The 25612-nt window shown below is 54.9% G+C and overlaps 6 protein-coding genes across 6 annotated transcripts; 2 read left to right on the top strand and 4 right to left on the bottom strand.

Annotated features, from left to right (window-relative positions):
* Window positions 1-2177: 2177 nt before the first annotated feature.
* Window positions 2178-5027, bottom strand: MYCTH_2301643 (uncharacterized protein). The gene is made up of 3 exons (XM_003661751.1): window positions 4338-5027; window positions 4063-4268; window positions 2178-3995 (listed from the first exon to the last, which is right to left on the bottom strand). The coding sequence occupies exons 1-3, from the start codon at window positions 4751-4753 to the stop codon at window positions 2707-2709; spliced, it is 1911 nt and encodes a 636-aa protein (XP_003661799.1). The 5' UTR covers window positions 4754-5027; the 3' UTR covers window positions 2178-2706.
* Window positions 5028-10451: 5424 nt separating this feature from the next.
* MYCTH_2301645 (uncharacterized protein) lies at window positions 10452-12185 on the bottom strand. Its single transcript, XM_003661752.1, has 2 exons — window positions 11842-12185; window positions 10452-11706 (listed from the first exon to the last, which is right to left on the bottom strand). The coding sequence occupies exons 1-2, from the start codon at window positions 11939-11941 to the stop codon at window positions 10562-10564; spliced, it is 1245 nt and encodes a 414-aa protein (XP_003661800.1). The 5' UTR covers window positions 11942-12185; the 3' UTR covers window positions 10452-10561.
* A 1341-nt stretch (window positions 12186-13526) lies between these two features.
* On the bottom strand, window positions 13527-15838 carry MYCTH_2058263 (uncharacterized protein; the record flags this gene model as incomplete). The annotated part of the gene is made up of 3 exons (XM_003661753.1): window positions 13527-14756; window positions 14818-15282; window positions 15692-15838. The coding sequence occupies 3 exons, from the start codon at window positions 15836-15838 to the stop codon at window positions 13527-13529; spliced, it is 1842 nt and encodes a 613-aa protein (XP_003661801.1).
* A 1783-nt stretch (window positions 15839-17621) lies between these two features.
* MYCTH_2301648 (uncharacterized protein) lies at window positions 17622-20344 on the top strand. Its single transcript, XM_003661754.1, has 3 exons — window positions 17622-17723; window positions 17786-18083; window positions 18223-20344. Exons 1-3 carry the CDS (start codon window positions 17709-17711, stop codon window positions 20265-20267), a joined length of 2358 nt encoding a protein of 785 aa, XP_003661802.1. The 5' UTR covers window positions 17622-17708; the 3' UTR covers window positions 20268-20344.
* Window positions 20344-22019, bottom strand: MYCTH_2301650 (uncharacterized protein). Its single transcript, XM_003661755.1, has 2 exons — window positions 21839-22019; window positions 20344-21758 (listed from the first exon to the last, which is right to left on the bottom strand). Exons 1-2 carry the CDS (start codon window positions 21959-21961, stop codon window positions 20421-20423), a joined length of 1461 nt encoding a protein of 486 aa, XP_003661803.1. The 5' UTR covers window positions 21962-22019; the 3' UTR covers window positions 20344-20420.
* Window positions 22020-22270: 251 nt separating this feature from the next.
* Window positions 22271-24333, top strand: MYCTH_2314691 (uncharacterized protein). The gene is made up of 3 exons (XM_003661756.1): window positions 22271-22399; window positions 22522-23866; window positions 23919-24333. The coding sequence occupies exons 1-3, from the start codon at window positions 22390-22392 to the stop codon at window positions 23992-23994; spliced, it is 1431 nt and encodes a 476-aa protein (XP_003661804.1). The 5' UTR covers window positions 22271-22389; the 3' UTR covers window positions 23995-24333.
* Window positions 24334-25612: the final 1279 nt, after the last annotated feature.

The raw sequence follows: 25612 nt of genomic DNA on the forward strand, positions 1-25612 counted from the left end.
TACGAAGTACTGCGCAGTATCTCATGCAACTGTCATCCGCAATTTGTTGACATGCCTCAACTACCAAGTACTACTCCGTACACGTGTGACGAGGATGCCGACAGGTAGCACAGGACCGTATCTCACCGCGTAGCCATCTTCTTTTTTGCCCTTGCGATCACAAGTGGCGGTAGCGGTGGGTCAAGATGAGACAGGAACACCAAGTTTAAGAGTAAACCCTTGAAATGGGCATACGGTGATGTAAAAACAATCTGTACGGAGTACGGAGACAGGCATCTACAATTACCCAGTCCTTTCCCATACACTTACCATGTATTGCCACATTACCTAAGATATCCATACACGTACGTCGTCACACCCGTTTGCGTTGAAGGATGCATGCGGTACCAAGTCTGACGGCAGCGCACGAACAAGGTTGCATGAGCAAACCACCGGGACTCTAGTGCGACGGGGAATCCCCGCCGAGGGGTAGTTAGCGTAAACTTGTGGGTCATGAACCGAGCGGGGATGATACCAAGAAAGGCAATCATCCCTTTGCGACCACGGCTTGCACTTACACAGTATTGCGCACTCCGGATTTGCCCTTGTAAAAAAGTTGGCTGGCCAGACCAGCAACGTCCAGTTTGTTTTGGAAAGCCGCATCCCATCAAGGACCGAAGGATTTGAGATGGTATGTTTTTTTTTTTGAAAGGAAAAACAGTTAAAACTCAGGTTGGGTATAGAATCAATATTCCGCTAGTAAAACGGAACGCATGCCGCTTTTGCGTATACAAACCTCGTACGAGGAGGGACTTGGCCCGAACAGTTTCCTGAGCCATGTGACATGTCTGACGCTTGTAATGACACTGATGACCGTTCTGGTTCCCGTTTCGGCACCGACACAATGCGAGCAGATTGACGCAAGAACCTCCGAAGTGCCTTAATCTTTTTTCCTGCCTTTTCTGCCTTATTCAAGAGTATCAGCTATCATTTCCTCGTGGAAAAATCCAGCACAAAAAGATATTCAATCCTTTGTCTATATTTATTCTCGCTACACGCTTACTGCTCTCCCAAGCACACCAGCACACGACTTCACGTTAGCGATGTGCTGATTCTGTCGATACATAAAAGTTTTGATGTTGACGGTTTTACCTCTTCAGTAGTTGAACCCTAATAAGCTAATGCAGGCACGGACTTACCTCCCGGCACTACAGTCTGGTACAGCCAGACAGAGAGCCCCTTTCGCTCACAGCCAGCCATGATCAAGAATTTGGAAAGCTTTGTAGGGAGGACAAGCAAGGAACAAATAATAGGACAAGCAAGGGGGAAGTACAATATCATCAAAACAAAGCAAGAATTCGGCACATATAAGAAGAATTGACGAATAACTACAAGAAGATATCAACAATATATAAATCAATAGGTAAATTTATTTGGTCAACAGAATCTTAAGATGCTAGAGTTTCTAATCCGTATTCCTGATACTTATCCGATCATGCTTGTAATCCTCTTATCCCGAGGTCAAGTTAACCAAGGTTTATGGCCAAACAAATAGGATGACTCTTGAGCGTTGGACGCAAAAATGCGTATCAAATCAGATATATTTAAAGGGGGGATTTCGTCTGCTTCCTATCGATCTACGGGGAAGACATTACAGATTGGTATATTAGTGATGATACTATGAACAAGGTATATTCCCACCTCGAGTTTCGAGCCAGTCCTGCTTACGATACGCAACTCCTCGTTCACAAATCTGCTAATTAATTATCACATTCCCTACATCATCAAGAGTTCCTGCTCTAGCGAATGGGACCAAAGGGAACCTGATAACAGTCACATCGTAGAAGCGGGACCGCCATTCACTGTTTTACCGTTCTCGTTCATTGCTCCCTAAAAACAACTGCAAGCCAGATAGGAACTCCAAAATCCACCAAGCCAACCAGCCCTAGCTATTGCGCATTGAGAATAAATGCTCCTAAAACCCTCTGAAAAAGTAGATTAGAACCGTGTTACCAAAATGAGAAGAGAAATCAGGCCTCCCGGGCTTTTCTTTCTCCATCTCATCCTTCTTCTCTCAGCCAACGACAAGTCCAGTTCTTCAACGGGAACTTTTTCCTCCCCGAGTTTGTCAAAAACTAGCACGCAAACGACTAGGGAATAGGTATTAAGAGAGAAACATCATCCCAGAGGACTCCTGCATTTTGCAGGCAGCGGTCTGGGAATAGCAAAATCATCCGCATGCAAAGACAAGGGAACAACGCAAGGAAGAGTGACATGCCAAACGAGAATGTGAAAGCAAGAAATCCCGCAGCCGGAGTGCTAGACGACACACGAGCGGCGGGAAATCGTCATGGGGAGGTTCGTGGCTAGCGGAGGAGAGAAAGTTGGGGTTAAGAAGTCGAACTGGAAATGAGGATTTGTTTGTGTCGCTTATAGATCGGAGAGGAGTCGAGAGAGCAGAGGGACCCCTTGAAATCTGTTCGCCACAAGAGACAGAAAACAAGACAATCAGCCAGACAAGCGCCCAGGTATATGCGAAGACGCCTCTGAACGCCGCGGAGACAAATCAAGCCAAGGGAAGCAACAGCTCTCGACGGGTATATTGCGAGTCATGAAACCAATCCGTGCTGTCCGCCGAGAGCCATGTCTTTGCAAAAGAGACAGCCACAGAGCCGGAAATGCAGAGCCAAAGGAGAGGAGCGGGAGGAGGGCATCGAGCCCGCCCGCTCATTGCGCCTGGACGCTCTCGGGCGACATCGAGGCTTGCTCGGCATCAAAGCGTCTGAGGTCCATGAACTGGTTCAGCTCCATGTCGGCTTGATTCGGCTCCACAAACGGCGAGTGCGGGTGGAGCGGGAGTGTCATGGTTTGCTTTCCGGTCGGATACATGTCGTTCAGGCCTGTGCCATCGTCGGAGACAGCGGAACCCTCGCACATCGGAGGCATCGACATTGGTGGAGACTCTCCAACGATGGCGGGGTCAGGATGGTTGAACGAGAGCGGCGAGATTGACGGGGGAGGGAGGCCGAGGTTGGCCGGGTCAACCAGAGGCGAAAAGGTGCCGCTATAGGGAGTGAAGCTCGACGCAGGAATCCCGTTGTTGTCTGGGGCCTGGGTGGCGAAGAAGTTGGGGCTCGAGTATTCGGACGGCGAGGGGGCAGTGGTCGCCGAGAGCGGGTAGGTCCGCATGTCGACACTGCCGAAGCCTGCCTGAGTATCGATCCGCAAGTTCGGGCCCACGGGACCCAGCATGTTGGGCTGTTGGGGAACCGGGCTGAAGATTTGGGGGTTGTTGTTCGGCGCCTGGTTCTCTGGCTGGGTGATGTGGAAGCTCGGCGGCTGCTGCAGCAGCTGCATCGTTTGAAAGTCGATGGGGCCCGGCACGCTGCGGCTGCGCTGCCTCTTGTGACCCGGGCCGCGCATCATCATGGTCTGATGGTGAGGCGCAATGCCCCACTGAGACTCCTGAAACATGCCAACGTGCGGCTGGGCAAAGTTCGGTTGCGATGACGGCCGGGCTGGCGAAACCGGGGCAGACATGGACAGAGGGTGGAGCTGATCGAAGACCGGGGCCGGAGGAGGAGGAGGCGGGGGGGGCGCGCTGTGACGGTGGATAAAGGCCTCCAGACTGACCAGCTTGGCGAGCTGACCACTCAACACCTTCGGGTTTCCACCGAGGTGGTGTGTCAGCACCCGAGAGGCCTGGAGGTCCTCGGTGAAGTCGCGGACCTGGACAAAGGTCGCCGTAGTAGACGAGTCCATGTAGAAGTTTGGCGGGTGGAGGAGCTCAATCGTGATGCCGCCCATCTGGTCATTACCACCCTCGACATTGTTGAGGTAGATGGCCTTGATGTACGAGAACGGATACTCGATCTTGTATCCAGCCTGGTCATTGTTGATGTAGTAGGTCATGGTGCACTTGTCGGGAGAGTAGAAGATGATCAGGTCCATGGCGTTTTGGCCAACCCGCATCCAGCGACCGATGGTGAGAGAGCGGCAGTTGAGATGGTGAATCACTGCGCGGCAGAAAAAGTCAGCAAACGTGCGATTCCACGGTTCGCGTTGCCGGCCTGCCGAACTTACAAACTTTGCCCGGGCCAGACTGATCGCCGCCCGCCATCCCGTGCTGTCCATAGGGCATGAGACCGTTGCGACCGAAGAAACCCGGGATGCTCTTGCCCGACTCCATGGCCTGCATCGCAAGATACTGACGCATCGACTCGGGGATCGAATCCATGTCCTCGCCGTTTTCCAAGCTCTTCTTGGCCAACATCTTGATCTTGGCACGTCTGCGCGCTCGTCTGTTAACATGTCTGCCCACGGCCCAATCAAGGTCAAACGAAGCCTCGGGGACTCACCGATTCTGGAACCAGATCTGAACAGACCTCTCGGTCATGTTGATCTCCTCGGCTATCCTCTCGCGCACATTGGCCGTGGGCGTGGGGTTCTTGTTGAACTCCATCTCAAGCGTCGTCAGCTGGTCCTGCGTTGCCCGCTGCCTCTTCTGGTTCTTCTGCTGCTGCGTGAGGGTGCTCTTGCGGGCCGGCCGCCTCGACCCAGTACCCTGAGTCTTGTTGGATCCGTTGGCGGGAGATTTGGCGGGCTTGCTCGGGGTGGTGGAGGACTTCGCAGCCGACACTGGAGATTTGCAGGGAGCGGGCGTAGCCGACATTGATGTTGTCGAGGCAGCGACTCCCTCCTCTTGCTTAATCTCCCCTTTCGGCTCATCTTTCACCTCCTGCTTAGGCTCCTGATTGAGCACGTCGGTCGCCATTCTCGACTACTTCCGTTGTCCGTCGCCAAGGGATATTGTTCCGAACAGTGGTGTCCTCTCCTCGAGAAAAAGAAAAATGGAAATAAACTGATGCTGGCGATCAGACGCTGCAAATGGGCGGTGTGCCGAGTCGGGTGTTGATGCCGCAAGAGCTTTGGGGCAGTGCCCAAAACAAAGAAGATTCTTCCGACAAACTCTCTAACGCGTGTGTGTAAGGGAATGATCGAATGAGGTATGGAAAATCGGTTGGTTCGAAAGGAGTGTTGTCCTGGACGAATACTCGAACAGGAGGTTTGCTTGATTCGCTGGTGGAATAGGGAGTGTCAGGAGATGCTGTGTGTGAAAAGGTGCTGCTGCTCAAGAGCACGAAACTGAGGTAAATAGGAACCCGAAAGGAATGAACGGATTCCGATGAACTGGCTGAAAGGATATTCCAAGGGAGTGACTCTGGTGAGAAAAAGCGAAGGTAGAAAGTGGGGAGAGAAGGAGAAAGGATAGGGCGGTTGACAGGAGACGGCGTGAGGCAATCGAGAGTGACAGAAGGAGAGACTAGGGGGAAAAACGAAAACGGGAGACATGGGGGAGGTTCAAGCGGGAAAAGCAAAACTGAGCGAGACAGGAGCATCGGACCGCGAGCGAGAGCGCTTCCACACTCCCAGGGCAGACACTGGGCGGGCCGGTGGGCCCTGCCTCTGAAGCGCCGTTGCCAAAACAGTCCAACGGGCGACGCAGCGAGTCACAGTTCCCTATCCAATCCACACAGTGCTTCAAACAGTGCAAAGGAGGGCTCCTGTCTGGCGCGTCCAATCACTGCAGCGCTGTGCCTGCAGCTTACACCTGCGCCAGTGCGGTGCAGGCAGGATGGATTGCAAAAAGTTGGATGCATTCCATCGGCTTGTACGTCCCGTATGTATGTTCGACTAGGACTTGCAGCTAGGCCTTACACAGGGAGAGGCAGCCCTAGTGGACAAAGGCCAGCCGGACTTGGTGCAAAAGACAAAGAGCTCCGAGGGGTGCAACGAAGGGTACGGATCACACTCTCCAAGTGTCGGGTACGGAATACGGATTCCTGCGTACTGTACCGGCAAAGGACAAGGCAGCCTGGAAAGAAGGGGGGACTACTCCGTATTGTACATGTATGTATGTATGTACATGCATACTTGAGTAGTGTACGGATGTCGCTACCAAAAGAACTGGCTCACCGCCAAATTTGACCGGCAGAATGAATCCGCCAAAAAGCAACATAAAGTACAGTGGGGCAAAGCACTATAGCCACTAAAGCCTAGGCACTTTGGCCGATTGTTAGTGAAGATACCTTCTAAAACTTTAGCGACCTTGCATGGTCTGTGCATAAAGGCGGTGAGCCAGTTCTTTTGGTAGCGACATCCGTACATACTACTAGTGGCGGGGTAGTGTACACGGCCCCTACAAACATTGGCATCTTGTTCAACCGGCAGGAAACGGCCGGTATCACTCGGTTTCTGACGGGGGTCAGGCAACAGTTTGCCGTCTCCATGGACCTTGTCTGACCAGATCACCCGGTCCGATGCAGAAACAATTCTTTTGTCAATTGCCGGGAACCGTCAGCTAGGTCGAACTTCCCAGAACTGCAGTTTGGGGCGATGAGGTGGCGCTGCATTTGTTGGGACAGCACCCACAGGAGATACAATAGGTGTTTTTTTTTTTTTTTTTGAATCGGTACTGTACGTGGTGTATCTGTAGGTGCGGCGCGTAGTACGTAGATGGGCTTTAGCTACCATTTTAGTATGGAACATTCAAGTGACTCCTACTAAACGTCAGGTACATACCTGAGACCGAAATGTCGTGTACTTTGAACGGATCACTTGCGTAGCGCAAGTAGGGATTACACAACTTCCTTGCAGTAGTGTACGGAGCAAGTAACTATACCTGTACCGTACAGCCAGTGCTTCTCATGCAGTCAGTCACGCCCGTGCACTGCGGTTGTTCCCGCTCGTTTTTTTTTCCCCAACAGCGAGCAGCCCTGGTCTGATTCCAGAGACATGGTCTTGGTGGGAGGATGAAATCTGCTATCCAGAGTACACGTGCAGAAGAGGACTTTTCCCTAGCGTACAACAATGGCATCTCTGTTCTGCTCAGTTCCTTGCAAATAAAATCATTCTAGGGTTCAGGCGCTGTCGGGTACCTGGCAAGTTTGTGCTTATCCGTGTTCGGGTATGCATGTGCACCTCGCCGAGCTGTTCCAATAATCCGATCGCCGAACATGTACTGTACATAAGGTACATACTAGTCACTAGTGTACTACGGATGACTTGGGCTTGGGTACGCTTGCACAGCCACCTGATGGGCGCTCGAATGCCGCTTCAAGGCAGGCACGAGTCGGTTTGTACTGTACATACAGCGTTCCAGGTTTCCAGCTCTCCGCAGACTTGAAGTGGGCCGAACACCCGTGTGTCCCTTGGCCAGGTGCCACAGCTTGGCGGGGCAAGGCGGATGGGGGTTCGGAGGGATGGAGATAGGGGATGCGTGAGCAATGCCAGGAACACTCCCTTGGCGCTAAGCTCTTTCCTGAACAAGTGGGTCTTGTGCCGCACAGTCTCCGGACGATTTCCGGACCACTAACGTTACCAGCATCGTCATCGAGCTAAAATATGGCAACCAAACCGTCGGGTTCCAGCGTGGTTGCTTTGGAGTAAGTCCGTGAATGTGAGTCGAGAGCTTGTCGCTCCTGGCTGGCTCGATAATTCCAGGACTCGTTAATATTAGCGAGCTTATTCTAACTGGTCGATGTGTACGTGTTTACTTGGTAGAGACCGGTGTAGGCAACAACCGGGGTTTTAGGTAGTTACACACAAGAGCGCAAAACAAAAATGTGTAACAAAAGCCTCACTACTACCAGTAGAAAAGTCCGACGGCAAACGCCTCAACACGTGCATCGCGTGTATCCGCCGTACCCAGGTACCTAGTATGTACACGTAACAACCTCAAATCATGATAGCGGTTAGAACACTACGGAATTGTACTGTGTATATGTTGATATGTATACGCCGTAGATAAGGCGCTCAGACTGTTTACATTTTGCAACTTTCTGCTCTCGAAGCCTTTGCCCCGTTGGTTACTCTCCTCAGTGCCACCAGTAGGAACGGCCGAGAAGTGCATTGAGATGACGAATGCACGGCGTGCATCACCCCAGATGCTGTAGCATCGCCGCCGACGGGTGTACCCTGTGACAAGCCGCAAGCGCTGAAGATAGGCTCCTGCGATAAGCCAGTAGCAACCCCAGTCCCCTCGTGATGCGGCACCGAACTCGAACACAAACCAAGTCTTCCCTTGTTATTGGGCTGACGGGCTAGTACGTGCCAGCCTGTCAGAGCGCCATTTCAACGACTGTGAACCGTACCAGACTCGCTGTGTGCTGACCCGAGTCATGGGGTCGTACAGGACTTTGTATATTTGGTATTTATGGCACACACACAGTTTGAGCAGGATGAAGAATTTTGTTTAAAAAAAGAAAGAAAAAAGAGGACAACCCAACCTGTCAAGAGGCGTAGTGTTGGAAATCAACAATTGCACACTACCCCTACGAAGTGTAGCCGATGTCACGTACCACACGTGTATACCATGTGGAAGGTGGCAATCACATCTCTGGTTTGGTTTCTTGCCGCTCGATTGTCGAGACGAGATCGTCGATCCCGAGGGCCGGGGCTCCAACCACCACTGTGTTCAAAACACTGTCTCACCATCCCTCCACCCACTGCCCGCACATCACGGTCGCGCATCCACCAGCCCACTTTACCCCTGAAAGCGGGCGTTCGGTCGCGGCGTGAGTGAGTGGGTCCGGCCATGCAGGAACCGTTTGGGTCAGTCTCAGCCATTGGCTCCCCGACTGAATCCGCCCTCCTTCTCGAGCCAACATTTTCCAAGCTTGGGTCACCTTCCACTCTCCTGCCCAACCTGAGCTTCTAAAAGAGCACGAACGTATCGAGTAGTTGATATACTGCTGAACCAAAAAAAAAAATCGTGTGGACGAAACATATGCCTTCCTCGGATCCAATTCGTGCTCTCGAGCAGGACAACGTGATTCCCCCCCTGAGGCTCCGCTCCCAAAGCGTCGGGCAATCTATTCAACTCCGTCGAGCTCCACACTGGTCTGCCCACCGCAGAAGCGAAAGCCGAGTCTCAAACTCAATCCCCCTAACCGTCCAAACCGAGCTTTGAATCATGGTCATCTTGGCAACACTCCTGGCTCACAGCCTTGAAGATGTTGAGTTCTGGCGTGTTGACGCTACCTCAAAATGACTCGGCGTCCTTCCTCAAGGCGCATGGGTCGAATGCTAGATTGCCAGCCCGCCCAAGAGGTTGTTCAGTTGTCGGTGTTGCTCTTGTTGTTCATGACCCCCCCCCCCCCTCCCTTCTCCCCGGTGATGGCGGGCCATGCGCCCGCTAACCGCATCCACAGCGGGCTTGTGTTCGCGACATGGTCGCCGACCTCCAGGTGGCTTGCGCCGTCAATCAGGGGTTCGCCAGATGCTTGTCCGTTGCCCCGGAATTGGAAACACTTCCTCTCCGTGGAGCCCAAGGAGCGACGACATGTGCCTGATTCTCCGCCAACTAACTACTACGGAATAACCAAACCACCGGCATTACGTTATGATGGTGGCCCGGGGTTGTGGCTCCAGCAACAACGCGTATACTTGGTCGTGCGTTATAACCGTGCGTTAGAGCACGGAAAGCGGCTTCTCCCTCGAACTTCGATGGAGCTTCCATAGATTCCCCTCAGTCTCCAAGCCCCGTCGATAAGTCGCATCATTAAGTCTCCTACCCCGGATCTGACGACAAACTCTAGACTCAGACAGCCACGTCACCTCTTCATGCATCTCCTGGCTCAGGCAACCCCCAAGCCAAGATGTCGTCATAGGTGAAACAAACGGTCGGCGTCAAAACCCACAGCTCGACCGCTGAAAGCTTCCGTAAAGTGGCGGCGTCTCAGAGATCCCCCCCCCCCCCCCCCCGGGTTCCTGTCTCGGTCGGTCGGCCAATCTCCCCTGCTTCGTTGTGACAACAAGACCATCTGTGTGTGCTTTCTGTGCTGCCACTGAGCCCGCCGGGCTGCCGTCTGATCTTAGAACAATCCCTTGGTGTCAGAAGTCAAAAACACCATGCTACCTGACGGTCCTGAAGCAACCACTACTGTCTCCAGGCGGGCTCGGATCCGCCCCCGCGAACCGTCGTCATCTTTCTCCACCAAGTGTACAGCAATCCGTACGCTCCCTTCTCAAGACCGATCGGTCACGCAGCTGACTCCCGCCGTTCGCTCCTCCTTGGCTTGTTTATGGGCGAATCGATCAGGATATAATTTTGGAATATCGGCTGTGCCAATCTTGGGCAAAGCGCTCGGGTAAAACTGGGGTGCGCGGCAACCAAACCCGCCGCCGATGATGCGCAGCCAGCACATGTGCTCGTAAACTTCACCCTGTACGGTTTAGTTCCACAGGTACCTGTATACGTGCACAGCAAGCCGAGGGGTCCTTGTTGAAGGGTTTCAGAGAGATCTTGCGAAGTACTGGTCAAGCTTTTTGGCTGGGAGAAGCCCGGGCCGTGGCGTCTCATGGTACCGAGGTCGGACAGGACAGCTGATTGACCCCCAGTTCTGAGCCGTGATATCTGGCTTGACGGTGCTGATGCGGTTGCAGTTGGGCGATTGCCCCCTGCTGGGAACCATTACAGTCATCTCTTGTCGTCCTGTCGTTTATTAAACCTTTCTCACCGGCTCTGGCTTTTGTCGAAGTGTCGCAAACGCCGGATGGGCAGACGGCGCATTCCTCCTAATCACAACTCCCTCATGACCTCCCCAACTGCCCGTGCTGCCATCCTCTTTCGGTGCTCCTCCGGCAGCCCAGCACTCGCGTCCCTTACGGCCTGCAACTTCAGCATTAGCCGTTCCAGCTGTTGAACATCTTCCTCGCCAATGTCCTCATTATCCCCGGCATCTCCTCCGGGACCTGCCCCCTCACCGCCTCGACCACCAGACAAAATGGCCTCTCGTAACCCGACAAAATCCTCCTTGTCAAATCCAAAGTCGAGCTTTTCCGGGTCAAACTCGTCAAAATCTTCATCCTCCTGATCACCCTTCCCTTTCGTGCGGGTTTCATCATCTTGCTCTCCGAGGTCTCCTCCGTTCCCCGTCCCCGCGCCGGACCAATCATTGGCTTTGAGCGCCTCCAACACGCGCGCCATGCCCACCCGCTCACCAAACTCGTTCCTTTTGTCTTCTTCCCCCGCACCCTTCCCGTTGCCGGGCTGCGCACCGGCCCTTGCGACGTGGACAAACTCCAACCCGGATTCGGCACAGAGATCTTCCCACTCGTCCAGCTCCCCTCCTCCGCCGTCGTCGTCCTCTTCTTGCCCAAGGGCGCCGCCGCCACCCCGCGCGCTGGGCCCGACCCCCACCGCCAACCCGACCCCGTCCCACTCCCAGCCCCCAAGCCCCTCCCTCACCACCTTCCCCACGTGCGTGATCAGCTCCCTGGCTCTCTCCCGTGCCGTCTCCTGGGACGAAAATGGGGACGAAGAAGTTGTTGTTGATGGTGGTGGTGGTGGTGGTGATGATGATGATGATGATGATGATGACGGTAGAGGAGCAGCGCGGGCGGGGGGCAGCGCAAAGACGACGAGCACGCCGCCCAGCACATCGAGCACCTCCTTGGCCTCGGGCGACAGGAAGGCGGCCGACCACTCGGCCGGCGACGCGACCAGGTCGAGCCAGATGGGCACCGAGGCGGTGTAGTAGGGCGTCGACAGTGGGAGGGGATGGGTCGTTCCTGCTATGGTATCTTCATTTGTCTCGGCCTTAGGATCTTGGCTGCTGCTACTGCTGCTGCTGCTGCTGCCGTTGTTGTCGCCGCCGTCACCGCCACCGCCGCCGTCATCCTCGGGGGCTTGGGGCGCGGGCGAGGGGCGGGTGCCGGTCAGGTCTAACAGGTTTGGTTAGCGCTCTGATGAAGGATTCAGTACTCTGATGAGAACATCGCTGAGAAGATGCACCGACTGAGAAACGAGTCGGAGGCTGAATGGTGAAGTGGTAATTAATCGCTGGGTCGGGGCAATACCTCTGATGACATCGCTCAGGTGCTGCGCCGAGTCGGCCAAAGAGACGGCGAGGATCCGCCGCGGATTTTGAATCTCCGTCTTCGCTTTCTCGGGGCTCATCTTGACGCCACAATGTCTAGACTCTGGCTCGAGGTTGATGGTTTGGCGGCACCGTAACCTCAGACATGGACGCTTAGGCTGAAGTGCCCGATACGGAATGCCTTACGCGGTATACGGAGTACTGCAACTGCGGAAATGCCTTGTGCGAAACGGAATACAGTAAGGTACTGTACACAGCACTTGGGTACGAATGGGCCGCGCATCGCGATGGTGGGGTAATCTCATAGCGGGGTTACTGATCGCGGCAAGCGCCCAGATTCGGTTGCCCAAGGCAGCAGTGCTGTGTCGAACGGCCTTGAAGCGTAAACTTCAGTTCAACAACGCATTGTACATATGTACAACCGAGTCCAACCCAGTTCTCTCCATTTGTTAACACTTCCATTCCTCCACCATCATTGCTTCTCACCACCATCACAGAACTCCATTGCTATAAAATAACACGAGAGCAACCGAAGGGGTCAGCGTCCTGTGTTGCGGGGGTGAAGTTTCCGCCCTTAATCCACGAGGCGGCGTTGTTTTCGCCATAAAGTCTACTCGGAAACTTTTGTTTCTCAACCTTGTAACGAATGACGTGAACTGGGCATAGCTTTGGACCGAACGCGGCGAAAAGAAGCGAACGCGGCGCTTCTTTTCGCCGCGGGACCTTTTTCGTAACGGCAACGCTAACTGGATTTTTTTTTCGCCCACCCTTGAACTCCCGTCTATTCGCCGGGCAGGATGGACGAAGAAAGCCAGGCAGATCACAAAATGCAGGCGTTGAGCCTGGGCGGCGGAGAGCGAACAGGCCTCCGTTTTCCACAGCGTCACTGGGCGGCACAGCATCAAATTTTGCTTACTCGCGCAGGCCGCCCGTATGAGCTTGAAGAATGACCACGAGCCCGGCTGAACAGAGGCAATTTCTATAGTTATCCCTCGTGTGTCTGCTATGTGACCCAAAAAAGGGGTAACGCGTGTGCGTCAGCATCACAACGAACTATTCGCTGCCTAGAGTGACTGCCTTCCAGCTACCAGCAAATAATTCCATTTAATTTTACACATCCTAGCTTGTGCGTTTCCGAGCACAGAAGCGTCTATGTTGTACCCACGGTATCTCAGGTATCAATAATACAAGCCGCCCAGTCCCCCGCCCAGACTTTCATGTAACGCGTGACACACAAATGGTAGAAAGGAGGAGAGAGGTAAAGAGAGAGAGAGGTAAAAAAGAGAGAGAGGGAGAGGGAGAGAGAGAGAGATGATACATATATGCGGAGGAAGTATGAGATCGCTTGACGCCCACAAGCGGGCAGGCGTCAAAGTTAGATGCGGGAGGTGAGGGTGGCAGCGTTCCTGTTACCACCAATACCCTGCGTGCTGCTTCCGCTAATCATTGATATTTCGTCCGGTGATGGCACGATTGGATGGATAGCCTGACCGTAGGGCGGACAAACGTCGAGGGCAGGATTCCTCGGGCAAGGATGGGGCCTGAGTTTGACAAAAAGTCTCCGAGGCGGAGTAAATCTGTGCTCGTGGCGTATGGGCACTTGTCGGCGGTTGCCGCGACCATCACTTTCAAGCCGGGATTCTAGATCCTCGTGTGCCTAGCCGTTTACCACGTCGGCGGCGGCGCAATGCCAAACGGGCCGATCCCCAGAGTCGCTTCTTCTTGGTTCGCCAGCAGTCCGGTAAACATGTCCCAGTCAAACGATTGCGGATCAGGAAAAGCCATCAAGTCTTCTAGCGTAGGGGGGGAGGTGTCGAGGGGATACGCCGCGGCAATTTCGGGTACGAACGGGTCCGGAGGTGTACGTTGCTCGCCCGGTTCTTGCTTGCACACCGAGTCGGGTAGGCAGGTGCGCAGCTTAGTGACGCACAAGGGAACTTCGGGAGCGCGGCCAGTGCGGCCGAAAATCACCTGCTCGCGCTGCTTCCACGCCTGGAGCACGTGTACACCGAGCGCCGTGTAGTTCTTGTTGGTCATGTCGAAGAGCCCCGGGTGATGTGAGTAGACCACCTCGACCTGCCGCCACGCGCTGTCGACCAGCCTGCCCTCGGTGCGGCGGCGCAGCTGTCCGACCACGAACATGAGTATGTCGAGCTGGAAGTGCAGCAGCGAGAACCAGGCGAAGCCCAGGCCTTCTGTCACTCTGTAGTTGAATTCGTTGTGCTCGAGCATTTGGACGGCGTGTCTGAACGTGTTGTCCACGGTTGACTTGACTTCTCCGCCCCAGTCCTTCTGCAATTTTACGGGAGTCTTGAGCTCCTCGAGCTTTTGGAGGATGTGGTCTTTCATCGCATTTGCCATCGCATGCACGGGGCCGGCGTTCACGTCCAAGTACTTTTCGAATATCTCCAAAAGCTCTCCGTGGAGCCGCGCCAGTCCCCGTCGGTATGCCGCCAGCTGCTCCTCCGTCGGTGCTGTCCTAGGACCGGGCCCAGACTCATCGTCGGGTATCATGATGATCCCTTCGAATCCGGGCATCTCCTTGACGAACTTGGCAAACCTGTACATTAGCAGGCAGAAGATCATCTCGGTCGGGCCATCCTTCGCTTTGAATGGTTGTGTGGCCGACGGATCCATGTCAGCATCGTCGAGATTCGCTGGCGTTTTCGTATCGCAGTTGATAGGCAAGTTGCTGGGACCGAGTCCGGAAGCCGTAGCATATTTCGCATCCACCAAGAAGATCTGCCACCAGACCCTCCTCCGCATCTCGCACTCAAAAGGGGGGAGACCCAGAGCCTCGCCGTCGCGGTGTAAGCCCATCTTCTGGGCAATGCGAACGAGAACGCCGGTCAGAATCCAGGCGGCGTGTCGGTCATAGCGACCCTGCAGGGAAAACTGTGAAACAACGCGTGAGCGGAGTCGCGCTGAAGCAGCAGTCGGAGGGCTCACGCACAACATAGAGTAAGAGCGCCTGGAGACTTGCCATGTCATGCGACTTGAGGAAACTTGTCCGGATCAGGCTTAACCGGACCCCTTCCGAAAACCGGTGGATGGCTTCTTGCCTCGAGGACCCTAGAAGCCCCGTGCACTCGGTTGGTGACATTGATACGGTCGCCATGAGGAAGATGGAGAACATGAGAGCCTCCACGTTTCTCGGGATGGTGTCGCGTCCTCCGCTGGTGGCGGCAACGAAGTAGGGCTGCATTGACGGAACGTGGATGATCTTGGTCAAGGGGTTCACCCGGTCGAGGTAGGTTTGCCAGAGGGGTTGAATGTGGGTAATTTCCGGCCAAAGGTCGGCAAGATCTACTCCGGGGCGGTCGGGGCCAAGCACCAGCTCGGCGTTTCCGTCTGGGGTCATGCTCTCCGGGGTGTTTTCCTCGGACTCGTCGTCATCAATGATCTTCCTCATGGCACGGACCTATGGGGAGCTTGGTAAGCATGCTACCCGACTTCGCTGGCACAATGGAGTGACCAACTTCCTCGTAAATGCCTCCGAGCAACGGGCTGTCCATGAAACGAACATTGCCATCCTCGTTGACAAGCTTTCCGGTAGGCTGCCACTGCCAGTCCTCGCCAGCATTGGCCCGCGCCTCGCGTGCCGCTTGAAGTTGCGCCTCGGCCTCTGCTTTCAGCTTCACGTAGTCATTGAGCATCGCCTCGCAGCGGGCCAGCCGCTCGTTCAACCCGTGCTGGGACACCTTTCGCTTTTGTCTTGGCGCCGGCGTGGCCGGCACGCAGTACTTTGCGACATTGCTCTCGGGGAGCGTCAGCACGGGACGGCGGTCCTCCTTGTCGAACAGGGACGACTGAGCGCGCACGAGACGTACCTTGATGCAGTTGGCGCATGGGAATTTCCTGTCGCACCCAATTTTCCGTTTTTGGCAGAGCTCGCATGCGAGAACGCGTTGTTTGCGGGAAGGGACCGGCCCCGGTTGCGAGGGAGGAGGGGTAGAGGTCGGAGCGGTGGCAGCCATCGCCGGCGAGTATCTGTGGTGGTCACCGAAAGAAACGAGCGCGGGCGTAGGCGGGCAGGCTGAGCTTTTGCATGCTCTTCAAACAACCTCTCCTGAGCCAGAATTGCAGACAGTTGAGTGTCAGCTTGTTGATCTCGAAGCGTTCTGGGTGTCGTGCGTTTGGGGCTGGGCGTCGGAGAACCCCCGGCGAGGCACTTAATTAATGACGAAAGCCTGTCAGAACCGGGCAGTGCGGGCTGGTCTACTGCTGAGGACCTCAACGGGCGCGCACTAACAAGATTGAAAATCCCCTCGAATACAGGAACAAGGTTGGACGTTTTTAGGAGAAGACAGCAAGATCCAATTATCTCTGACTGAGGGAGGATGCCTAAAGACCTTGACGTATGTGTGTATGCACCGTCAACCAAAGTAGGTATACTCCGTACAGGGGCTCCTGGCAAACGATTACGCGGAAACCAGTCGAAGCCTGAGGTAGGATGGATCTGCATAGTGTACCGAGCACGGGAGGCACAGCATCCACATGTCACCACAGCAGCATGGGTTGAGAGGTACGGAGTACTCCGTAGCGTACCCAGATCGAGGAGGCTCTATCAGCGAAACCCCACGATCAGAATTGTTCTTTTACACACCAAGTGCGGGCCATTGGGGAGGATGGAACCCGGAATTTTCGCTCGGCCGTCGGGAGTCGGGCTGAGAATTCCCGCGTTAGGGCTGCCTCAGGCTCGGGTCCGGGGAAAAACAGCACCTGGTTGGCTAAGAAGGCTCCGAGGCGCTGTGGACACCTAACTTTTTTGTGTCCGCATGCCTGAGCAATCGTAATGTACCACAGTACACACGCAGAAAGCGCCGAGTGTTGAACACTCGATGAAGGGAGTTGTAGATAACTGTACTTACCTTGTGCCAAAGAGTGGTTTCTGAGTTCCAAATGGAGTACCATAGCACATGCTCTAGGAACCTCTTGGCCGTCAAGTCGCCAACATCGCACACCTGCTGGTAACTATGGCGAATGCCCGCTAGTAATTACGTCCGGCCGACGCGGCTCGGCAACAACCAAGACCGGCCGGTGTATTCACGAGCGGGTACCATTACACTACAGGCCCACAACTGGCACTTGGCACTTCAGGACGGGCTACCCTTTTCAGCATAATAAACTAGCCCTGTGTATATTGTCACTTGTTCTCCCTACCGCTCCCGAATTGGCATCGCTAACCTGCAGATACACTACTTGCCTGGCACTGCCGACCTAGGTAGTCCCGTCTGATAGTGCCTCCCGGGCTGAAAATGCAGTGTATGGGCATCGGCTTCAGTAAGCGACACAGCTTGGGCGGTCCGACGGGGGCTGAGTCGCCCGGGAGAGGTCCTCATCAGCAGAAGGAGGTGATCTTACCTGGTGTAAATACGGAGTACTGTACATACATGCATACGTTATTCAAGCAGCCGGAAACACGAGTTTCCGACCATCTGTCTGCGGGCTGACGCACACGCAAGGAAGGCCAAGACCCAGATGCATCATGGAGCGAGGGGAACACGCTACGGAGTATAAGACTGGAAGTTGCCGCATCAGGTATCAGGAATCCGTAATCCGTACAGTCTCTGTAATACGCATGGTACATCCATACGGACGTCCTCGGCAGGGAGTGTAATGTACGGATTACGTACGGAGTAGTGTACGTGGGTACCTATGTACTGTACCTACTTTGCCCATGACACAAAGGCGGTGAACATTTTCAGCCCGGCGCACCCCACCAACTTTTTTCTGCCGCCATTCGCATCCATTGTATTTGCAATTTACTCCGATTCCGCGGTTTCACTTCGGCCGACGCTTGAGCATTCCCGGGGCCCCAGAAAATCCAATTCGGCCCAGATCACCATGATCACGCCTATGGTATGCTATGCGGGAGCCCCTGGCCTTCTGATTGACTCACACAGGCGCTGACCAATTTCTAGAGACGGAGCTTGGCCTTGGCCGCCCGCAGAGGGTGTCGCGTGGCTCTCGCCGCCGCCTCGAGAAGCCCGAGAACGACCCGATCAACACTGCAAGCGGCGCGTGTTGTGTCGTACACTACGACATCACGCCTGGATGCATTTCACACGCAGCTCGAGAATGCTGCATCATCGCCGTTTCCATCCTCCTCCAAGACCGCGATACAGAACCCGCAGACCTTGACAGAGAAAATCGTCCAGAGGTATGCGGTTGGGCTCGCTCCGGGGAAGAAGGTGAAGGCCGGTGACTATGTGACTCTCCGTATGTCAGAACTGCGTTGATTCTTTCTTCTTATGTACGGCTCCAGGAGTCTCCAGTTGTTTCTGAGACCAGGAGCTTGCCGTCGAGTTATTGATATTCAGGGTGCCCCAATTGGAAGAAATGGCTGACATTGTCCGAGAACCGGGGCATCTCATGACGCATGACAACTCATGGCCTGTCGCCATGAAGTTTATGTCGGTCGGCGCAACCAAGATCCACGACAATCGGCAGGTCGTCATGACGCTTGATCACGATGTCCAGAATAAGAGCGAGGCGAACCTCAAGAAGTACCGGCAAATTGAAGAATTTGCCAAGAAGCAAGGCGTGGACTTCTACCCCGCTGGCCGGGGTATAGGACATCAGATCATGGTCGAGGAGGGGTATGCATGGCCAGGAACGCTCGCTGTCGCCTCCGACTCGCACAGTAACATGTATGGCGGTGTCGGGTGCCTGGGCACGCCCGTGGTGCGAACAGATGCCATGAGCATTTGGGTAACGGGGCGGACGTGGTGGCAAATCCCACCCATTGCCAAAGTGACGTTCACCGGTATCTTGCCTCCAGGCGTAACTGGCAAAGACGTTATTGTGGCTCTCTGCGGCCTCTTCAACAATGACGACGTGCTAAATCACGCCATCGAGTTCACCGGCTCAGAGGAGACCATGCGTAGTATTCCTATCGACGATCGTCTCGCCATTGCCAACATGACGACGGAATGGGGGGCTCTATCCGGTCTCTTCCCCATCGATTCGGTGCTGCAATCCTGGCTGAGAGCCAAGGCAACCACGTCTGCAATGCTCAACCCGGAGCTCGGCGCGCGGGCGAAGTTCACTCACGCCAAGATTGACGAACTCATCAGCAACCCGCTCACGGCAGACCCTGGCGCCACGTATGCCAAGTCGCTGTACCTGAACCTGTCAACTCTGTCGCCTTTCGTCTCCGGGCCCAACTCCGTCAAGGTTGCTACGCCCCTTAAAGACCTCGAGGCCCAGGACATCAAAATCAACAAGGCGTACCTTGTCTCATGCACCAACTCCCGAGCATCGGACATAGCCGCTGCGGCCAAAGTTTTCAAGGATGCTGCGAAGGACGGCGTCATTCCCAAGGTGGCTGATGGCGTGAAATTCTACCTCGCGGCCGCGTCTCAGCTCGAGCAAGCGGCGGCTGAAGAGTCGGGTGATTGGCAGGTGCTACTCCAGGCCGGCGCGGAGCCTCTTCCTTCCGGTTGCGGCCCTTGCATCGGGCTCGGCAAGGGCCTCCTAGAGCCTGGTGAGGTCGGCATCAGCGCGAGCAACCGCAATTTCAAGGGGCGGATGGGTTCTACCGAGGCCAAGGCCTACCTCGCCAGCCCCGAGGTTGTGGCAGCCAGCGCACTGCAAGGCAAGATTGCTGGTCCCGGCTGGTACCAAAAGCCCGAGGGTGTCGAGAAAGTCATTATCGGCGAAGGCAACGGGGACCACATCCAGGACAAGGCGCTCAGCATCGGGGATGCCCTTGACAAGATCATCGCTCAAGCGGACAGCATGATTGCTACGGCCGAGAAGGAGATGTTCGGCGCCACCGGCGCCGACACGGCTGCCGCCGAGGAGGAAACTCTCACTGAGGTCCTCCCGGGCTTCCCCGAAAAGATCGAGGGCGAGATCGTCTTTTGCGACGCCGACAACATCAACACGGACGGTATCTACCCGGGTAAGTATACGTACCAGGACAACGTATCGGTCGACAAGATGGCCGAAGTCTGTATGGAGAACTACGATAAGGCCTTCAACTCGATTGCCCGTCCCGGCGACATCCTCGTCTCTGGCTTCAACTTTGGTTGCGGCAGCTCTCGCGAGCAGGCCGCCACCGCGATCCTCGCCAAGAAGATTCCGCTTGTCGTCGCCGGCAGTTTCGGCAACATCTTCAGCCGGAACAGCATCAACAACGCCCTCATGGGCGTCGAGGTGCCGAGGCTGGTGCAGCGGCTGCGTGAGACGTTCAGCGCCAAAGACGGGGAGAAGGTGCTGACCAGGCGGACCGGCTGGAAATTGGTGTGGGATGTCAGGCGCAGCAAGGTGGTTGTTACTGAGGGCGAGGGCGGCGAGACGTGGAGCCAGAAGGTGGGCGAACTGCCACCCAATGTACAGGAGATCATCGCCAAAGGCGGGCTGGAGAAGTGGGTCAAGAGTCAGCTCTCGGAGGCGTAAGGGGTGATTATAAATACGGTGTATGTAGACGGCTTGTTGCTTGCTGTTGATACCAATGTGTTTTTTTTCGGCGAAGGGCAAAATGAAAGGGGTTGTAAGCAATGCGTCTTTAAACCCTCTTTTTGCACAGACTCGGGGACCGCTGAGCGTTTATTATGGAGAATCTATTGCGGTTGTGACCTCCTCTCTTGGCATGTCAGGTGTGACTGCTATCAGGTCTCTTGACGGCACAGCATGAGCTGGTATTAATTGCCTTTTTCTCGCTCCGCGCACCGCTTTCTGGTGCTTCCTGCTCGTAATGTGCGCCTGCCACAACCCTTCTGTCAGGAGCGTCTTCTGGCAGACGTCACACGTCTTGCGGCATGGTGTCTCCTGACGGTTGCTCCTCTCGATTGTCTCTGCTAGGACTTCCCTTGCTGTCTCCGACACCTCTGCCGGCGGAGGCAGCGGCTCATTGGCGAGGAATTTCCTCGTCAGCTCAACCCCCTTCTCAAGCACCTCTGTGTTCCAGCGCTCAATCGCCGTGCTGTCCAAGAGGTAGAGCCTATCCAGCAGCTTCTCCTCCTGAAGAGACGAGATGGTCTTCATTGTCATCCAGCGCACCTGATACTTGGCGTACTGGCGAGTGGCTGTCTTGGTGTCTTCAGTCCCTGCCTGTCGAAGCTTGTCCAGCTCAGGACCAGCAACGCCGTTCTTTGCCGCGGCTAGATAGGGCTCAAATTGGCGGAAGCCAATGGATTGCCATATGCCCTTTGACCGGTCAACTGTTTCACCAGCCGCCAACCGTTGTTGAAGGTAATCATAGACCTCGGCTGTCTCGCCGAGGAGACCGTTTTGCATCATCCTGTCTACGCGCTTGTCTAACCGCTCGTTGAGCGCTTCCCGCCGAGCGTAAAGCCAGAAGAGCAACACTTCACCGAGGCCGTGGCTATGCGTGTGCTTTTGGGATGCCCACTTGGACTCCTTCTTGCTGCGCTGCTCCGCGTAGATGTCGGAGGCGCGGCGGCCCGTCCCAAAGTAGATCTCCAGAGACGTTCGGATCTTGCGAGCATCATTTGGGTGCCATTTATCCGCCATCACGGGATCTACCTCGCGCAGTTTCGCCAACATTGCCTCCGGAGATTCCGTCAATATCGGGTATTTTGCTGCCAGCTCGTCGCGGTTCAATGCACCGCCTTCCGGTGCTGGCTGGTCGTCGACGACCCTCCCCTCGAAGAGCAGCCCATCAAGATAGTAGGAAGTGCCGCCGACTAGGATGGGGAGCTTGCCGCGACTGCGAATCTCGGATATTATTCGGGCAGCCTCTCTCTTGAACTGCGTCACGACCCAAGGCTCCTCGCCGAGGTCGATGCTGCCGAGAAGATGATGGGGGATTCCTCGCTGTTCTTGGGCCGTGAGCTTGTTGGTTATGATTGGAAGGCCTTTATACATCTGCATCGCGTCCGCGTTAATGATTTCGCCGTTGTACCTTGTCGCTAATTCGACGGCGAGCTAGTTGCAGTTAGCGGCAGTCACGGCCAAAAAAAAAAGTAGAGGTAAGTAGTTGTAGGAAGCCGAGGTGAAAATCATACATCTGACTTGCCCGTGCCAGTCGAGCCATAGATAACTATTATTGGTCTCATTCTCCTCACGGTAGCTCTGCTCAAGCTCGGTGTTAAGCCGAGCCTTGGGGCGAAGCGGGAAAAAAGGCCCATCAGCGTCACCCGGGGCTGAGTCGCAGCAACATCGCAGCGTTCGACACAACAAAGTCCCCGACTTTTTGTTGGAGACAGTAAGTTAGTTGCCCCACAATCCGGTCGTTGGAGAAAGTCTTGGCGTTTTCCCCAGGCCATGTGAGAGTCCAGCCGCAGCTGGCGCACGGAGCAGCCCGCGCTGCTTGTTGTGGATTGGTGCAGCTGTCACGTGTGGACCCATCTCCGAATTGGACACATCACAGAATAACTTTGAAGCCAGATCTTAAGGAGCCGCCTCTCCAGCTGTCTCCTCTCGCCCCCCCTTTTCGAGATCCCTTCTGTGCCGACAACAACTCCATTCCTTTCCCAGAGTCGTTGTCGCTCGCTCCGTCTCTTCTTTCTTCTGGATGATTTAATAATTTTGATTCCTTTGTTTTCAATTGCCCAACATGAGTTCCCGTAAGTCGTCGCGAGGCGCGCTCTGGGGCTCGCGCAGCTTGCGCGTGCAGCTGGAGCTAGCTCTCTGTTCTCAATTGCTGATGTTTACGACAATCGCGCTGACCGTCTCGCCCGCCTTGCAGTACGGTTTCTCGACCTCGTCAAGCCCTTCGTGCCGTTCCTCCCTGAGGTGCAGCAGCCCGAGACCAAGATTCCCTTCAACCAGAAGTTGATGTGGACTGGCTTGACCCTCCTGATCTTCTTGGTCATGAGCCAAATGCCGCTTTACGGCATTGTCTCGTCCGACACGTCCGATCCGCTATACTGGCTGCGCATGATGATAGCGAGTAATCGTGGTACCCTGATGGAGCTCGGTATCACGCCCATCATCTCGTCTGGCATGGTCTTCCAGCTCCTTGCTGGTACCCACATGATCGACGTCAACCTTGACCTCAAGTCCGACCGCGAGCTGTATCAGACCGCCCAGAAGCTCTTTGCGCTTATCCTTTCCGTCGGCACCGCCACCGTTTACGTCTTCACCGGTCTCTACGGCCCTCCCAGCGAGCTTGGTGCCGGCATCGTCTTCCTGCTCATCTTGCAGCTGGTTATTGCTGGCATGATCGTCATTCTTCTTGACGAGCTCCTCCAGAAGGGCTACGGCCTTGGCAGCGGTATCTCCCTCTTCATTGCCACCAACATCTGCGAATCGATCATGTGGAAGGCTTTCTCCCCCACCTCGATCAACACTGGCCGTGGCCCCGAGTACGAGGGTGCTGTCATCGCTCTCTTCCACCTCCTCATGACCTGGCCCAACAAGCAGCGGGCGCTCCAGGAGGCGTTCTACCGCCAGAACCTGCCCAACATCATGAACCTGCTCGCCACCCTCGTCGTCTTCGCCGCTGTCATCTACCTTCAGGGCTTCCGCGTCGAGATTCCCGTCAAGTCCTCGCGCCAGCGTGGCGCTCGCGGCTCGTACCCCGTCCGCCTTTTCTACACCTCCAACATGCCCATCATGCTGCAATCGGCTCTGTCCTCCAACATCTTCCTGATCAGCCAGATGCTCTACTCGCGCTTCTCTGAGAACCTGCTGGTCCGCCTCTTCGGCGTCTGGGAGGCTAAGGATGGCTCATCGCAGCTCTCTGCGGTTTCCGGCCTCGTCTACTACATGTCCCCTCCGCTGAACTTCAAGGATGCCCTGCTCGACCCCATCCATACCGCGGTCTACATCGCCTACATGCTCACTGCCTGCGCCGTCTTCTCCAAGACCTGGATTGAGGTGTCTGGCTCGAGCCCCCGCGATGTTGCCAAGCAGCTCAAGGATCAGGGCCTGGTCATGGCCGGCCACCGCGAGCAGAGCATGTACAAGGAGCTCAAGCGCATCATTCCGACCGCTGCCGCCTTTGGTGGTGCCTGCATTGGCGCTCTCTCCGTCGCCAGCGACCTTATGGGTGCCCTCGGTTCCGGAACTGGAACTCTTCTGGCCGTCACGTAAGTTCAACTGTGAATTTGGAGGCTACAACAGGTCGCTAACATGCCGCAGCATCATCTACGGTTATTTCGAGATTGCTGCCAAGGAGGGTGATCTGTCCGGTATGAAGGGCATGATCATGGGCTGAGCGTGCTAGAGGCACGCTCTCGCAGCTAGCTGCACTATCCATTCCATAAACCGGCTGTCTCTTCCGCCCGGTTTCTGCGATGTCGATTCTGTCTGTAATTGCCTGCGAAGGCAAGCGATGGCTGTCCTGTAAAATAGCAAATTCAGGTGGAACCATAAAGGGAGGCTTCTTAAAAGCGGGCGGGTTGTTTTTGCATCTTGGCGGGCAGTCGACCCAGCAGGTCTTCAATATCGAATTTACGAGGCTCAGGCGCCCAGGGTGCTTCATAGAATTCAACGCCTTGAGAACCCTCGCGTGTTGCCTGATATAATCCATATATATATAACGTATGCCTGCTAGCCGCTGTTTTTGGGGGAAATTGTTAGCGAAGGTGCTTACGTTACTGGGTAGGGCACTTCAACTTTGTTCACAATGGGTGAGGAGTTTGAAATCCGTTCCTGTGTTCTTCCTCCGTACTCGGAAGCGGTACGTTCCTTTGGCGCAAAGCCACAGGATTGACAAGAGCCATGGAACGGGGATCCTTCCGGATAATCGGAGTTGACTCACGGGGTCCCTTCTCTGGGCTGCAGCCTTCCGTTCCCACCCTCAGATGGATTGTCAATGAGAAAAGGCTTGATAAATTAGGAAGGTCCCTTATTACTGTGGTTACGAGCCAAAGTTTTTTCCCCCTAGGCAGGTACCGACCGGGGCGACACGGAAAAACTCCCAAGCTTCCCAGGCGTTTGTTGCAAAGTACCAGAAATACATCTTCAACACATGTACAACATCATCAACCAAAGAGGAAAATGACATATACAAGATAATATGATAAACACGTCTCTTATTATATAATGTATATAATTTTTAAAGCAAAATCCTGGCGCTGGCATTGTTTTCTGTGCTTTTGTTTCTCAATGTGGTGTTGTAGGCGGGGACCCTTGTTAGTTCCCGTCTTGGGGAGGAAACTTACCCATACCAACTAGTAGAGGTAGATGCAGTACACTAGCGGGTGCTTATTCCTGCCAACTCGCGGCTCCGCCGTGTCCACCTAGCTGCAATCTGGCAAGGTGCGGTGGGTGCTACTCCGTACAATACATCCGCACCGAATTGCAGAAGCCTGCGCTTTGCCAAGGATGGAACGGCAGCCTCAATCCCCGGTGAAAAGTGCTGCATTTGAAACGCTCTTCGCGTGTCTGGATTTACGCCTTTTGCAGTCCGGGGTAGTGCGATACTGACTGACCAGGATATATGTACGGTTCAAGTCCAAGCTCACATCAGTTTGCTTTGGAAATATATGCGCAAAACACCCACTTGTCGAGATGAGGAATGGCAATCAACTCCTGGTTTAATTGAGATTCTACGGGAAGCCGGCGGTGAATCGGAGTTCTGGACCATCTGACATCATTGACCACCCAGGTCTCGCACGAACTCCTCGCCCCGCGAAATGTGTGTGGTCAGGTGCTAGCAAACGGTAGCACCATTTCGTAAATGAGTTTGGATGGGTGGAAACGCTCGAACAGATTCGTACCAAAAGTTTAGTGAGATTGGAAGACTTTATCACCTTCAACTGCGCGCTGCTGCCGCCTCGAACTCCAGCAAATATGTAACTACGGATACACTTGCTGGAATATCGTTTGCT

This window comes from Thermothelomyces thermophilus, chromosome 2 (genome assembly GCF_000226095.1).
Source record: "Thermothelomyces thermophilus ATCC 42464 chromosome 2, complete sequence".
In the NCBI taxonomy this organism is placed as follows: Eukaryota; Fungi; Ascomycota; class Sordariomycetes; order Sordariales; family Chaetomiaceae; genus Thermothelomyces; species Thermothelomyces thermophilus.